A 17,178-nucleotide genomic window follows, 5' to 3' on the forward strand; every position below is an offset into this window, starting at 1 on the left:
GGCCCCTTGCCCAGGCCTGATGCCTCTGGCCTAGGCGTCCGGCCCAGGCAGTGGGAACCAGCAGTGGCAGCGGGGGAGGGGGGGGGCCCCGCGATCGCGTGGGCTCCGCCCCTGCCCCTGCAGGATGCCTCTGGCTGAGGCGTCCGGCCCGGGCAGCGGGGACCCGCAGCTGCAGCCGCCCCACGATCGTGGGCTCTGCTTTAGGCCCAGGCAAGGGGCCCCTAGCTCCTGGGACTGCCAGCTTCGACCGTGCCCAGCTCCCATCGCTGGTTCCTCCCCTACTTCCTGCTATCACTGGCCAGGGCGGAAAAGGCGCCTGATTCTACGATCGTGGCTGGGGGGCAGGGCAAAGGCGGTCTCAGGGCCGCCTTTGCCCTGCCCCCCAGCTCTTAGCTCCCCCCTGGGTTTCCAATCACTGTCAGTGGCAGGGGGCTTCTTCCTGCTTTCCCTTTCGCCTCCCTGCATTGTGCCTACATATGCAAATTAACCGCCATCTTGTTGGCAGTTAACTGCCAATCTTAGTTGGCAGTTAATTTGCATATAGCCCTGATTAGCCAATGAAAAGGGTAGCTCGTACGCCAATTACCATTTTTCTCTTTTATTAGTGTTGATACTAGAGGTCCAGTGCACAAAAATTTGTGCACTTGGGGTTGGGGGTTCCCCTGAGCCCAGCCTGTGCCCTTTCACAGTCTGGGACCCCTCAGGGGATGTCCACCTGCTGGCTTAGGCCCGCTCCCCAGAGGATCGGGCCTAAGCTGGCAGTCAGACATCCCTCTGGCAGCCCGGGAGCCCTCAGGGGATGTCCACTTGCCAGTGGGGAGCAGGCCTAAGCTGCAGTTGGACATCCTTAGGGCTGCTAAGAAGGTGGGAGAGGCTCCCGCCACCACCGCTGTGCTGGCAGCCATTAGCCTGGCTTGTGGCTGAGCAGAGCTCCCCCTGTGGGAGCGCAATGACCAGCAGGGGGCAGCTCCTGCATTGAGCACCTGCCCCCTGGTGGTCAGTGTGTCATAGTGACCAGTCATTCCCAGTCGTTCTGCTGTTAGGGTCAGTTTGCATATTACCCTTTTATTCTATAGGATAGAGGTCTGCTGCACGGGGCGGAGCCGGCTGGTTTGCCTTGAAGGGTGTCCCGGATCAGGGTGGGGGTCCCGCTGGGGTGCCTGGCCAGTCTGGGTGAGGGGTTGAAGGCTGTTTGCAGGCTGGCCAAGGCCCCCCACAGCGACCCAAGCTCCCAGACTCTCCTTCCTTCCTTCCTTCCTCCCTCCCTCCCTCCTTTCTTTTCTTTTCTTTTTCTTTCCCTCCCTCCCTCCCTTCCTTCCTTCCTTCCTTCCTTCCTTCCTTCCTTCCTTCCTTCCTTCCTTCCTTCCTTCCTTCCTTCCTTCCTTCCTTTCTCTTTCTTTTTTCAGCACCTCTGTGAGTGGAGGCCAGGTGGGCTGGAAGCAGGTATCTGGGATTTATCTGTCTTCTATAATTGAAATTTTGTAGCCTTGAGCGGAGGCAACGGCTGGCCAGGGCCGGCGGGAAGCTTGGCTTCCTCCATCACTGGGGCAACCCAAGCCTCCTGCTGGCTCCAGCTCTGTGGCTGCTGGCTGCCATCTTGGTTGTGTTAATTTGCATAGTCGCTCTGATTGGCTGGTGGGCATGGCTTGTGGGGGCATAGTGGAGGTGTGGTCAATTTGCATGTTTCTCTTTTAATAGATATGATGATATCCTATTTTAGTGCAAACCACATGGATAACTTATCTTTTTCAGCATCTAGCTAAGATTATACATGTACTTAAAAACTCACTGATCCTCATGAAAACACAACTTTGTCTTTCTGAGAATCCTAACAAATTTGGTATTCTCTTATATCTCTTGTTCTGAGAATGAACCAACTGAGTCAAAAGTATTTAAACAACCTGCTTGTAGTTACACACCTAAACAAGACAAACCATTTTCTTCTTCCTGCATCTACTGATTTCCTTTCTTGATTGCTCCTCAATTTCTTTCACAACCTTCTTCTTCCCTAAGTGCCTTAAATAAGAACTTCTCTAGAGTCTGTCTTTGGTTCTCCTCTCTTCCCAAACTACATAATCTCACTAGATAATTCCACAGCTTTAAGTTCCAAGATACTCCAATGACTCCCAACTTGAATCTCCATCTAGGATCACACTTCTAAGAACAGATCTACATACCCTACTGTGTACTGGAAATCTCAACGTAATTGTTCCATGTAACATCCTCAACATATCCAAAAGTGGATTTCTGCCCCTACCTCCCACATTCCCTAGCTTGAGAAATAGTACCATTATCCACCCACTGAGTCACTTGAAACAGAAATCTGAGCATTCCCCTTACCTTCCACGTCTACCATATTCAGTTACTAAATTCTAGAGATCACATTCCTGAATCTCTCTTGAATCTGACCTATTCTTTTCTCAGAAAACCAGATTATCCTCTTTTCTTCTCAATCTTCCAGTTATTTCTGAGATCTTTCCCACTTTTCCCCAATTTTCTGCCATTGGCTCAGTCTGCCTCTCATTTCCTGCCACCTTGAGCTCCACTGATTCTTCCCCACCCGAGCCTCTCAATTCCTAATCTGTCAACTCTCATGAGTTTCTTCACTTAGTTTCAAGTACATAACAACATGACTGTGCATGGACTCTATCTCTACTTAGAACTTTACTAGCTTTTGATCTTCAACTCCCTTCTGATCATGATCTTCATCTGACCAAGTTACTATTGGTCCACCCGTGCTCTTTAATTTCTCAATCTCTACCTAGTCTCATACTCCTGCACTTTTCTACGCCTCATTTACTCCCATAATCTTGAGCCCATGGTTCAGACATCTCAATGACCTTATCATTAGTACAGGACATTCTTCCACCAACCTTATGCCTGGACAACCATCAACTTGGATATGCCCCATCATCTTTTCTCTTGCTCAAGAACTGAGCATAAAGGTAAAAATAATAAAATAAACTAAGAAAGTATATATTTTCCAAATTTTTTAAGTATGGGTCACTTTTATAACTAAAACTAGAGGCCTGGTGCATGAATTCGTGCACCAGTGGGGTCCCTCGGCCTGGCCTGCGGGATCGAACCGAAATCGGCTCTCCGACATCCCCTGAAAGGTCCCGGATAATGAGAGGGCGCAGGCCAGGCTGAGGGACCCCACCGGCACACAATCGGGGCTGAGGAGGGACTCGGGAGGTTGGCCAGCGAGGAACGGACCGCGGGAGGGCTCCAGGGCGTGTCTGGCCCATCTTGCTCAGTCCCAATCGGCCAGACCCCAGCAGCAAGCTAACCTACCTGGTGGTCAGTGCACGTCACAGCGAGTAGTTGAGCAGCCTTAGCATATCATTAGCATATTATGCTTTAATTGGTTGAACGGACGACTGGATGGCATATTAGGCTTTTATTATATAGGATAACAATAATAAGAAAGAGAATTTAAAACAGAGATTAAGGAAAAAAAACTATGGGCATTAAAGTTAGACTTCTTACAGCTAAGAAGATATTACAAGTTTATAAGCACATGTAAGAAATACTACCTGGATATTCAGAAGTAAATCAGAAAGTTTATGTGACTATACAAATATATCTTTTCAAATACTAAAGTCTAAGCATGAAAACCCAAAGTCCTATTTCAGTTAAAAGTTTAACTATCTTTAAAAGATTAGACGTATATAAATTGTTTAGAGAAGGAACTGATATACCTGGAGTCTGTACAACAGCATGCAAATTCTTTTCTTGAAGTTGTTGAATTTTTTCATTCTTAGCTTTGCTCTCTTTCTCCATAAGTTTGAGTTTATGAACATACTGGTTATTTAGAAATTTCAGATCAGCTGTTTCACGTGTACTTTCCTTCAATGTAGTTTTCAACTCTTAAAAGATTCAAAGACTATTTTACAGATCAAGAAATCTATGAAGTTCTTCCACTTCACAAAATACAAAAAGTCCCCAATTTGAAAGGCTCTACCTCAGGGGTGGGCAAACTTTTTGACTCGAGGGCCACAATGGGTTCTTAAACTGGACCAGAGGGCCGGAACAAAAGCATGGATGGAGTGTTTGTGTGAACTAATATAAATTCAAAGTAAACATCACTACATAAAAGGGTACGGTCTTTTTTTTTTTTTTTTAGTTTTATTCATTTCAAACGGGCTGGATCCGGCCCGCGGGCCATAGTTTGCCCACGGCTGCTCTACCTAATTCTTATGCATGGTTTGTTTGAAAGCCTACTACCTTTTCTACTATTAACAAAACTGCAAATAAGTCATGAAGCACAAGAGGGAATCATATTTTTCTTCTGCTGTAATAGTCACTATGGCTTTTGACCCTGTAAATTGGATATCAAACTAAGAAATTATAAATTCATGCCAAGTTTTGGACAGGGCTTTCAAGTGAATGTAAGAGTTTATAGCAGTGGTTCTCAACCTTCTGGCCCTTTAAATACAGTTCCTCATGTTGTGACCCAACCATAAAATTATTTTCATTGCTACTTCATAACTGTAATGTTGCTACTGTTATGAATCGTCATGTAAATATCTGATATGCAGGATGGTCTTAGGCAACCCCCGTGAAAGGGTCGTTCGACCGCCAAAGGGGTCGCGACCCACAGATTGAGAACCACTGGTTTATAGTAATAGAGCCATATAATTACTCTTTGCCTAGTACTTTTGAAATCATTTTATTGTACCTTCTAGCTCAAAAACGGAGTATTAAAGAATCAGAATGATATATTGCTTTTAACTTACTTTAATCCTCTTAATTTCACTATAGGAAAAACAAAAGTTGTTTCAAAAGCATTCCCTCAGTTCCAACAGTTAACCTTTTCTCTAGCAATTATAAATGTAAAAATTTAATCCAGTTATAGTATAGACAAATACAGATATGGAATGAAAATTTATTTTACTTCTCAGGAACTCTTCAACAAACCCTACAGAACTTCAAGAGCTGTTACAAGAGGATCACCACATTGTCTAATTAATAGTTTTAAAATTAGACTAGCCTTTCCTACACATAAAATGAAAGGGGGCAAAAATATGGCATTAAAAGAAAAAAATCACAAAATTTTACCTTTAATGTGCTGGGCCGATTGTTCTCTCAGTTTCATTAATTCCAGGTATAATTCATTATTTTCCCTGCTCAATTTTGCATTTTCAAGTTTGTAAGGTTCCAAAACAAAATCAAAATTGGCACTTTCTTTTTCAGCTTTCACAGCAGATAATTTTGATTTCCTAAGACTTTCTGTTGTATGAACCAGGTCACTAGAATTAAAGAATAGAAAATGTAAATACAAGGAAACATTCTATTAACTTTCTAATAACTAAAAATCTATCTAAAAATAGGGTAATATGCAAATTGGTCGGGACACTGTCACACTAATGACCAATCAGCAGGCTGCGTGCTCAACAGGCGCAGGTGGGCGGGGACTTGCAGCATCGGGGATGCGATGGCGGCTGCCGTTTGCCCAGGGCTGGCCCCGGGCTCAGGCAAGCCGCCAATGGCTGCTGTGAGGGCCCAAAGCTCAGGCAATGAGGGCCGGGTGAGGCTCAGGCAAGCCGCAGTGGCTGCGAAGGGTGAGGCTCAGGCAGCCTCACAGCTGGCAGTGGCAGCAGCAGAGGCGTGATGGGGGCATCGCCTTCCCCTGATCACTGGATTGCCTCCTGCATAGGGAGGCCAGAGGCAGCAGCAGCAAGGGGGTGATCAGAGCAGTGTCTTTCCCTGATCAGCCGGTCGCCTCCGGCAGAGGGAGGCTAGACTGCGGCTTAGGCCCACTCCCCTGAGGGCTCCCGGACTGTGAGAAGGGGCAGGTCGTGCTGACGGATCCCCAGGCCTCTAGTATAATTATAAAAGGCTTAAATATGTTAAATGCCAAGTAAATTCAAATATAAAAACAAACACTTAGGAATCTTACAAGGTACTATAAAGCATTAATAAATTTCTCAAAATAAGATTAAGTTACAAATTATCTATATAATAAAAGCATAATATGCTAATTAGACCAGATGAAGCTGGGGCTGTGAGGGAAGCCTGGGTCCCGGGTGCCTACCAGCGGCCAGAGGGAAGCCCGGGTCCCAGGTGCCAAAGGGAAGCCGGTGCTGGCAGCCAGGAGAAAGAAGGTCACTCTTGCATGAATTTCGTGCATCGGGCCTCTAGTCCTATATAATAAAAGCCTAATATACTAAGTGTCTGACTGTTAATTCGACCATTTGACCAGTCACTATGACGTGCACTGACCAGGGTCAGACGCTCCAACTGGTAGGTTACATTGCTGCTGGAGTCCAGCCGATTGGGACCGGAGGAGATGGGCTGGACACACCCTAGAGCCCTCCTGTGGTCCCTCCCTGAACCGTATATGCACAGTTGGGGTCCCTCGGCCTGGCCTGCACCCTCTCGCAATCCAGGACCCCTCAGGGGATGTTGGAGAGCTGGTTCAGCCAATCCCCACAGGCCAGGACGAGGGACCCCACTGGTGCACGAACTCATGCACCGGGCCTCTAGTATACACATAATTAGAATTATCTTTGAATCTCCCCTCTTGCTCATTCCCCCATGCCCAATTAGTCACCTGGTCCTGTGGAATCTGTGAAACTTACTTGTTTTTTCAGCAAATATTTATTGAATACCTGCTACATGCTAAGTGGAAGGTACACAATAAATAAGATTCAGTTCCTTACCTCAAAGAACATAGACTACTGGAATATTTACTCCCAACAATACTTATGGAGCAGGGAAAGCAATAAAGAACCCACTGTCATAGAGCTTATATTCTACTGACAGGTTGTCAGAAAGTTATACTACTACTAGAGGCCCGATACATGAAAATTTGTGCAAGAGTAGGCCTTCCTTCCCCTGGCTGCCAGCACCGGCTTCCCTCCGGATCCAGGCTTCCCTCCTCCAGCCATCGGCAGGCACCTGGGACCCAGGCTGGCTTCCCTCGGGCCGCCCGCAGGCAGCCGGGACCTGGGCTGGCTTCCCCCTGGCACTGGCTTTGTCAGAAAGGACGTCCGGAATGATGTCTGGAAGACATCCGGTCTAATTAGCATATTATCCTTTTATTACTATAAATAGATGTGATAAACTCAACAAATACTTTAGTGCCAATTAGGTATAGTCTCTGGTCTCCTAGGTATAGAGTTTGAATTCTAAAGCTAAGTCAAATGGAAGTTTCCAGTAATAATAAGTAGCTAAGGTGGCATGTAAGACATGATAGAGTCCAGCAGATATATAGCTAACTAAGCACAAGGGCAAGGGGACAGAGAGAGGAGAGAGAGAGACTTTACAGGCAGATAGAACAGCATATGGAGAGACCATGGGTGAGAGTGTACATATGTTTAGGGAGCTTCTAGTGGTTCAATACATGGGAGATGAAGCTGCAGGGCTAGATGAGGGTTTTGAAGGCCATACTAACGACCACAAAATATTTTTCATCCATTCTCTCCATCATCATCTCTTAATAGTCCTTCTGCAGTGATTTTCAACCTTTGTCATCGCATGGTACACATAACTAATTACTAAAATTCTGCGGCACACCATAAAAACACTGTATTTTTTGCCAACCTGACCAAAAAGCTATAATTTTTATTTATTCACACTATTTTTGTGTTGGCTGTTGTCATTTTTTATTTGACAATCTAAGGGAAAAGAGATCAGTGCCCCTGACTAAATAGTTAGGTATTTCATGTCTTAAAAATTCTTGTGGCACACCAGTGTGCATGCCATGGCACACCCATCGAAAATCACTGTCCTACTGCAAAAGCTCCCAAAGCTATTTCCCTGCCCCAGGCTCAAACCACAGTAATAGACCTCATGTGGAAAAGAAAATCACAAAGGATCCTTCAGTTAAGGTAATACATAACAGCTAAAGAATTACCACATATAAGGTAATATGTAACAGCTAAAGAAATGACATTATTAATGTAATAATAAAGACCAGTGAGGCCGACATAGAACTCCCAATCATATCAGAAAACCACATTAAAAAGTCTGTAATTCTATCCACAGGGAAAACCCTCAAAAATGTTTACTTTAGACAGTATAGTGCAGCGGTTCTCAACCTGTGGGTCGCAACCCCTTTGGGGGTCAAATGACCCTTTCACAGGGGTCGTCTAAGACCATAGGAAAACACATATATAATTACATATTGTTTTTGTGATTAATCACTATGCTTTAATTATGTTCAATTTGTAACAATGAAATTGGGGGTCACCACAACATGAGGAACTGTATTAAAGGGTCGCGGCATTAGGAAGGTTGAGAACCACTGGTATAGTGTGAATGGTGACTCCTGGAGTTCTACAATATGGAGACCCTGAATTCATGATGGAGAAGCAGGATCTGCAACACATAGATGTGCTTTGGATGATTTAAGGGCTTTTAAAAAATCTACCCATTTCTGTACTGTAGCGTGAAGTTCAATCAAACCAAATAAATGAAATTAAGGATTATACAGGTTTAGAACTGTATTTTCATCTTTACCTGAAAAGTTTTTCTACCAAGGGTAAACACTCCACTGTCAGAGTCTGGCGGTATCCCAACTGATCCAATCTTTTTCTAATATTAATATACTTTCTTTCTGCAGCTGTAGTCATCTTGTCTTCTAAAACTAGTTTTATTCACTTCCAAAAATTAAAGTCCTAAAAGAAAAGAGTGAAACATCATTATATTATTATAGTTACTATTATTGTTTCATGATAAGAAAATATTTCTTTTAATTGGAAACAATTCTTTTTCCTACTTAGATAGGCAGACTTCTGCAATATTTAGATTGATTTAAGTAGAATGCTAATGATATTCTTGTTGCTGCATTAAAATGAGTATCTGGCCAAAACCGGTTTGGCTCAGTGGATAGAGCGTCGGCCTGCGGAATGAAGGGTCCCAGGTTCGATTCCGGTCAAGGGCATGTACCTGCGTTGCAGGCACATCCCCAGTGGGAGATGTGCAGGAGGCGGCTGATCGATGTTTCTCTCTCATCGATGTTTCTAACTCTCTATCTCTCTCCCTTCCTCTCTCTCCCTTCCTCTCTGTAAAAAAATCAATAAAATATATTTTAAAAAATAAATAAAAAAAATAAAATAAAATGAGTATCTGGCCCAGGCTGTGTGGCTCAGGGTTGAGCGTCAACCTATGAACCAGGAGGTCATGGTTCAATTCCGGTCAGGACATATGCTCAGGTTGTGGGATCAACCCCAGTATGGGGCATGCAAGATGCAGCCAATCAATGATTCTCTCTCCCTCTCCTTTTCTCTCTGAAATCGATAAAAATATTTTTTAAAAATGAGTATCTGTTCAAACCTCTGTGAAAAAGTGAAAATCAATAAAGCTTCTAGAAGAAAAAAAAAAAGTATTTTCCTGACCCAGAGGTAGGAAGAAAATCCTTAGAGAAGACTATTTAAAAAGCACTAAAAGAAAAATTTGGAAAACTGTACTTCACCAAATTAAAAATGTCTGCTCATTAAAATATTCCATGAAGAAAACTAAAAGGCAAACAAAGTGGGAGAAAATATTCATAATATCTAAAAAGGATTTTTATAAGGAATATATAAAGAACTCTTGCAGTTCGACTCTTAATAAAGACAGATAACCTATAAAAGAATGGGTTAGAGTTTAATAGGCACCTTGCAGAAGATATCTGAATGGAATAATCCCATGAAAAGGTGCTTAAGACCATTAGTTATCAGAGAAATGCCAGGTATACCAGTTGATAATGAAGACTTTTTTTCAATAGATGGAGTTAGACATATGTTGATATATATGTGATTTAATATGTATGCTATTTTGTTGTATTGACAGGAAGCTCAAAACTTCGTATGTCAAATTTGCTGAAGGTGTTAAGATCAGATATTTTTACGCTTAAAAATGTCGAATTTCGTGCCAAAAAAGAGCATTTGCGGGAAGTTTTAATTCATTACTTTATTTTGAAGAAAAGTGCTGCTGAAAGTTATCGTATACTCTGGGAAGCTTATGGTGAACATGCTCCATCTCAAGATACTTGTGAACGCTGGTTTAAATGCTTTAAAAGTGGTGATTTCCATGTGAAAGACAAAGAACGTCCAGGTCAACTGAAAAAGTTTGAAGACAAACAATTTCAAGCATTATTGGATGAAGATGCATGTCAAACTCAAAAACAACTTGCAGAAAGATTGAATGTTGCTCAGTAAACAATTTCCAGTCGTTTACAAGCAATGGGAAAGATTTTAAAGGAAGAAAAATGGTGCCACGTCAACTGAACGAAAGACAAATGGAAAACCGAAAAGTCATAAGTAAAATGCTGTTTCAATGGCATGAAAGAAAGTCTTTTTTGCATTGAATTGTGACTGGCAATGAAAAGTGGATTTATTTTGAAAATCCCAAACGCACAAAATCATGGGTTGATCCAGGTCAACCATCAACACTGACTGCAAGGCCAAAGACAATGCTCTGCATTTGGTGGGATCAGGAAGGTGTGGTGTATTATCAGGTGAAACCATTAATACGGATCGCTACTGACAACAAATAATCAATTTGAACCACGCTTTGATCGTAAAAAGACCAGAATGTGCCAGAAGACATGGCAAAGTAATTTTGCTTTATGATACGCACCATCACTTCGAAATCAGTTAAAGAAGCGTTAAAAGATCTTGCCTGGGAAGTATTAACCCACCCGCTGTATTCACCAGACCTTGCTCCTTCAGATTACCACTTGTTCAGATCGATGGCACACACACTTTCTGAGCAGCACTTCAAAACGTACGAAGAAGTGGAAAATTGGGTCTCTGGATGGTTTGCCTCAAAACAAGAAAGTTCTATTGGGACGGTATCCACAAATTACCTGAAAGATTGTAGCTAGCGTAGGACATTACTTTGAATAAAGCACTTTTGATGTTTCTCTTGAAATTATGTTTTCTTTTATTACAAAATCTGCATTACTAACCGGTACACCTGGTACAAATTAAAACCACAATGAGGTACAATTTCACCCATACTAGAATGGCTAAATTAAAAGGTTGTCAAGGATTTGAAGCAACTAGAACAATGGTTCTCAGCCTTGGCTGCACATTAGAATCACCTGGGAATCTTTTTAAAATCCTGATTTCTGGGCCTCATCCTCCGGAAATTCTGTTTCTTTGTTACCAACGTTGTGGCCTCACCCCATAACAAAGAAACAGAATTTCCAGAGGATGAGGCCCAGAAATCAGGATTTTAAAAAGATTCCCAGGTGATTCTAATGTGCAGCCAAGGTTGAGAACCACTGAACTAGAATCTTTACACTGTTGACTAGAGTATAAAATCACTTTGGAAAATATCTGGCAATTTCTTATAAAGTTAAACATACTTCTACTCTATAACTCCGTAATCTTATTCCTAGGAATTTACTTGAGGAAATGAAAATAAGCAACTTACAAAGAGACTCTACAAGAATATTCATAGCAGCTTTATTCATAATAGCCCCCGAATGGAACAAACTATATATTCTTCAACAGCAGGATAAACTGTGATATATTTATACAATGTAGTACTACCCCCCAAAAAAAGAGAAGGAACTACAGATACATATCAACCACAGAGATGAATTTGAATAACATTATTTGAGCAATAGAAGCCACCCACGTATATTGCATAATTCCATTTATATAAAGTTCAAAAACAGGTAAAATTAAACTATGTGGACAGAAATTAGAACAGCAGTTGCCTGGGGCCATGTGGATGGTGGAGACTGACCCAAAGGCTTAAGAAGGAACTTTCTGGGGTGATGAAAATATATTGATTGGGGTAGTGGTTACACGAGTGTACACATTTATCAAAGCTTTTCAATGAAGTACTCCTAAGATTGGTGCATTTCACCCTGTAAATTTTACTTCGATAATAAAAAAAGAAAAACCACGTCTCTATACAGCTTTTATCCTGCTTTTAAAATATTTATGAACTTATTCTCTATCAGTCTGCCCTAAAATGTAGTTATCAAAAGATCACTTCTTTAGAGACTTTGCGCTTTTCTAACCTTTGCCAGGAAAATAGAGTCCTAATACTCTAACCAGTGGTTCTCAATCTGTGGGTCGCGACCCCTGAAAATACGTCCTGCATATCAGATATTTACATTACGATTCATAACAGTAGCCAAATTAGTTATGAAGTACCGACGAAAATAATTTTATGGCTGGGGGTCACCACAACATGAGGAAGGTTGAGAACCACTGCGCCTGCTTTACAGCCTCCTGTGCTTCACCCTTTACCAACAGTGACATCTCACAAGCACGGTCCGGCAGAGCAGGCGGAGGCTCTGTGTTCCGGGGTGAGCCAAGGCCGCGCCCCGGGAGGGACTTTCCGACCCTCGGGTCCCAGCGCGAGTGGCAGCGGGGCCCTGGAGCCCTGGCCAGCCCTGGCTGAACCTCCACTCGCCCATCACAGGCCCTCCTCTCGCCCATCACAGGCACCTCCTCTCGCCCATCACAGGCCCTCCTCTCGCCCATCACAGGCCCTCCTCTCGCCCATCACAGGCACCTCCTCTCGCCCATCACAGGCACCTCCTCTCGCCCATCACAGGCCCTCCTCTCGCCCATCACAGGCCCTCCTCTCGCCCATCACAGGCACCTCCTCTCGCCCATCACAGGCACCTCCTCTCGCCCATCACAGGCACCTCCTCTCGCCCATCACAGGCACCTCCACTCGCCCATCACAGGCACCTCCTCTCGCCCATCACAGGCACCTCCACTCGCCCATCACAGGCACCTCCTCTCGCCCATCACAGGCACCTCCACTCGCCCATCACAGGCCCTCCTCTCGCCCATCACAGGCACCTCCACTCGCCCATCACAGGCACCTGCACTCGCCCATCACAGGCACCTCCTCTCGCCCATCACAGGCACCTCCTCTCGCCCATCACAGGCACCTCCACTCGCCCATCACAGGCACCTCCTCTAGCCCATCACAGGCACCTCCACTCGCCCATCACAGGCACCTCCTCTCGCCCATCACAGGCACCTCCACTCGCCGATCACAGGCCCTCCTCTCGCCCATCACAGGCACCTCCTCTCGCCCATCACAGGCACCTCCTCTCGCCCATCACAGGCACCTCCACTCGCCCATCACAGGCACCTCCTCTCGCCCATCACAGGCACCTCCACTCGCCCATCACAGGCACCTCCTCTCGCCCATCACAGGCACCTCCACTCGCCCATCACAGGCCCTCCTCTCGCCCATCACAGGCACCTCCTCTCGCCCATCACAGGCACCTCCACTCGCCCATCACAGGCACCTCCTCTCGCCCATCACAGGCACCTCCACTCGCCCATCACAGGCACCTCCTCTCGCCCATCACAGGCACCTCCTCTCGCCCATCACAGGCACCTCCTCTCGCCCATCACAGGCACCTCCACTCGCCCATCACAGGCACCTCCTCTAGCCCATCACAGGCACCTCCACTCGCCCATCACAGGCACCTCCTCTCGCCCATCACAGGCACCTCCACTCGCCCATCACAGGCCCTCCTCTCGCCCATCACAGGCACCTCCACTCGCCCATCACAGGCACCTCCTCTCGCCCATCACAGGCACCTCCTCTCGCCCATCACAGGCACCTCCACTCGCCCATCACAGGCACCTCCTCTCGCCCATCACAGGCACCTCCACTCGCCCATCACAGGCACCTCCTCTCGCCCATCACAGGCACCTCCTCTCGCCCATCACAGGCACCTCCACTCGCCCATCACAGGCACCTCCTCTCGCCCATCACAGGCACCTCCTCTCGCCCATCACAGGCACCTCCACTCGCCCATCACAGGCACCTCCTCTCGCCCATCACAGGCACCTCCACTCGCCCATCACAGGCACCTCCACTCGCCCATCACAGGCCCTCCTCTCGCCCATCACAGGCACCTCCACTCGCCCATCACAGGCACCTCCTCTCGCCCATCACAGGCACCTCCTCTCGCCCATCACAGGCACCTCCACTCGCCCATCACAGGCACCTCCACTCGCCCATCACAGGCACCTCCACTCGCCCATCACAGGCACCTCCTCTAGCCCATCACAGGCACCTCCTCTCGCCCATCACAGGCACCTCCTCTCGCCCATCACAGGCCCTCCTCTCGCCCATCACAGGCACCTCCTCTCGCCCATCACAGGCACCTCCACTCGCCCATCACAGGCCCTCCTCTCGCCCATCACAGGCCCTCCTCTAGCCCATCACAGGCACCTCCACTCGCCCATCACAGGCACCTCCTCTCGCCCATCACAGGCCCTCCTCTAGCCCATCACAGGCACCTCCACTCGCCCATCACAGGCCCTCCTCTCGCCCATCACAGGCCCTCCACTCGCCCATCACAGGCACCTCCTCTCGCCCATCACAGGCACCTCCTCTCGCCCATCACAGGCACCTCCACTCGCCCATCACAGGCACCTCCACTCGCCCATCACAGGCACCTCCACTCGCCCATCACAGGCACCTCCACTCGCCCATCACAGGCACCTCCTCTAGCCCATCACAGGCACCTCCACTCGCCCATCACAGGCACCTCCTCTCGCCCATCACAGGCCCTCCTCTCGCCCATCACAGGCACCTCCTCTCGCCCATCACAGGCACCTCCTCTCGCCCATCACAGGCACCTCCTCTCGCCCGCCCATCACAGGCACCGCCTGATTACTCCATCACAGGCCGTTCCTGCCGAGAGGTGTCCCTTTGGGCTTCCCAGTTCCTTCCACAGAAGGGACCTGACATGCAGGGCGTTTTAGAGAAACTCCCGGAGACACCAGAAATACACCTGTCAGACCAGGACCGTCCTCTTTGTCTGGTACCAACTTTGGTTACCTCACCTAGAAAGAAAACTTCCTTACATCCCGGAAAGGGAGGGGGAGGGAGGGGGATGGAGGGAGAGAGAAGTAGAGAGAGGAAAGGAGGGAGAAAATGAATGTGAATTTTTTAAAAAACAAAGGACTGATGAAAATCTTCCCAAGGGAAAAGCAAACACGTATCAGACCTTCCTCTCCACGGGCCACCGGCTCCATCTCCCACCTCGTGTCCAGGCTGAACGCGTCCAGCGAACAACAGCCCGAAGCTGAGGCCGGAGGGGCCAGCGCGGCGGCGGGCGCCGTCCCCCCGCCCCGGTGACGCCTGGGCCGCCCCGGGCTAAGCCCCCCGGTCCTCCCGCTTCGAGCAGCAGAGACGGAGGCGGAGGCGCCTCCCAGGTGCGGGGCCGCGCGTCGGGGCGCTTCTGTGTTTGCAGAGAGCAGTACGGCCCTGAAGCGACGCGGCATTTAACCTTCACCCCACCGCCCGGCGGCAGCGGCCGGCCCGGAGGGAGGGAAGGGGTGTCGGAAGCCGAGCCTGCGGGGCCTCTCCGCGCCCCGCCCCGGCCCACTTCCTCCCGCGCCGCGCGGCCTCCCTCCCGGCAGCGCTCGGCCCGGCCACGGGGACGCCCGGGAGGCGACGGCGCCGACCCGCCGGGCCCTGCAGCCGCCGCGGGGCCCTCACCCGAGCTCCGGCCGCCGCTCCCGCCGTCTGCGGCCGCATCGCCCTCGATCCTGCCTTCCTCGTCGGCTCCTTCCGCCCCGGCACGGGCTCGGGCGCTGGGACAGTTTGAAAATGGCGCGGAGAGGCGCTCCCGGCCCGCACGGAGGAGGCGCGCCGTTGCCCCGGTAACGGGAGCGGCGGACCGAGCGGCGCGCGGCGGGCGGGGATGCGCCGGCGGTGATGGCGGCGCGGGCGGCGCGGGCCCCGGGGCCCGGAAGCGACGAGGCCTGGGCGGCGCGACGCCACAGCGCCCCCTGGCGGCCGGCAAACCCCGGATCCCAGCGGGTGGCGGCGGTGCGGTGGCGGCCGCTATAGGCCAGGTGCGTTCACGTCTGGGCGCGGGGTGAACCGCTGCCCAGCCCGGTTCCTGCGGAGAAGCAGCCTTCACCGGCAAGGTGGACGCCTACTCACCGGGAAAACTCCATGTAAAAGCCACGTGGTAGCCCTGGCCGGATGGCTCAGAGGACTGAGGGTCGGCCTGCGGACCTCAGAGTCGCGAGTTCGATTCCGGTCCAGGGCACATGCCCGGGTTGGGGGCTCGATCCCCAGTGGGGAGCGAGCAGAAGGTAGCCTAACAATGATCCTCTCTCATCGATGTTTCTATCTTTCTCTCTCCCTTCCTCTCTGAAATCAATAAAAAGGTATTTTTTTGAAAAGTCACATTGTCTTTGCAGCTTTTCCCGACAGCCACACACAGCCATTGCTCCCACACCCATGTCCCCCTAAGGCTCAGTGGAGATCAGGGGTGGAGAACCCTGCAAAGGGCCATTTGGACATTTATAACATCTTTTGGGGGCCATACAAATTTACTAACTTAACAATTAGCCTGCTGTATTGGGGTAAACATTTAATTACCTCGCCCCTAATGCCTTGGCAAGGCCAGACCAAATGATTTTACGGGCATCATACAGCCTGCCGCCAGGATGTTCCCCACCCCTGGTGTGGAGCCTTATAAAGCAAGTCCTCACTTAACGTTGTGACTTTAAGCAAAGGATGTATGACAAAGGCAGTTCACCACAGGCTAATTGATATAAACAAGTTAAGATCCCACTACATATTTCCGGTCACAAAAAATCACCAAACTTTTAAAGAAAAGTCTTCTAATATTAAATATGGAAATAATGTGATCTGTACATATACATATTTTCAGAAAGATTAATAAAATTAGATAATTATTTTTCTACCCACTTATTGCACTTCAGGGTGGCAGGTGGCCAGAGCCTATCCCTGCAGCTCAAGTCACACGGTAGAAATTCACTCTGGACAGGACGCCCTTCTATGCAGGGTGTGCTCACACCAACACCACACTCACTCAGACAGGGACAATGTGGACACCCCAGTTAACCCAACTTGCACATCTTTGGGATGTGGGAGGAAACCCGAGATCCCCAAGAACATTCACCCAGACGTGGGGAGGACAGACAAACTCTACACACACACACAGCGGCCCCAGCCGGTATTTGTTTTTCTCATCAACTTCATAACAAAAGGACCTTTAAACAAACAATGTTATTCAGGACCTCTGTATTAAAGACTTCATCTCATCAAAACATAAGTGTTTATATATCTCTCCTGGACATCCCCAATTGTGAATTCCTTTCGCTAGAGATTATCTTACTCATCTATGTTTCTTTAGCATCTACCACATTAAACATTTGTGAATGGAATTAAATTTAAATAGAGAACCTGCTCACATAAAGAAAA

At 47.9% G+C, this 17,178-nt stretch overlaps 1 protein-coding gene across 3 annotated transcripts in view; it reads right to left on the reverse strand.

Annotated features, from left to right (window-relative positions):
- The window catches only part of CEP135 (centrosomal protein 135), an 81,508-nt gene extending 65,937 nt beyond the window's left edge, over window positions 1-15,571 (reverse strand). For 2 of the 3 annotated variants that reach the window (XM_059670716.1, XM_059670723.1), the window contains exons 1-4: window positions 15,436-15,571; window positions 8,467-8,624; window positions 5,062-5,252; window positions 3,702-3,869 (exon numbers count right to left, since the gene is read on the reverse strand). In XM_059670716.1, coding sequence (XP_059526699.1) covers window positions 3,702-3,869; window positions 5,062-5,252; window positions 8,467-8,579 — 472 coding nt within the window. In that variant the 5' untranslated portion in view covers window positions 8,580-8,624; window positions 15,436-15,571. The remainder of the gene's footprint in view (window positions 1-3,701; window positions 3,870-5,061; window positions 5,253-8,466; window positions 8,625-15,435) is intronic. The other variant, XM_059670730.1, reaches the window with a different exon arrangement.
- Between the last annotated feature and the right edge of the window lie 1,607 nt (window positions 15,572-17,178).

This window comes from Myotis daubentonii, chromosome 1, assembly GCF_963259705.1.
Source record: "Myotis daubentonii chromosome 1, mMyoDau2.1, whole genome shotgun sequence".
In the NCBI taxonomy this organism is placed as follows: Eukaryota; Metazoa; Chordata; class Mammalia; order Chiroptera; family Vespertilionidae; genus Myotis; species Myotis daubentonii.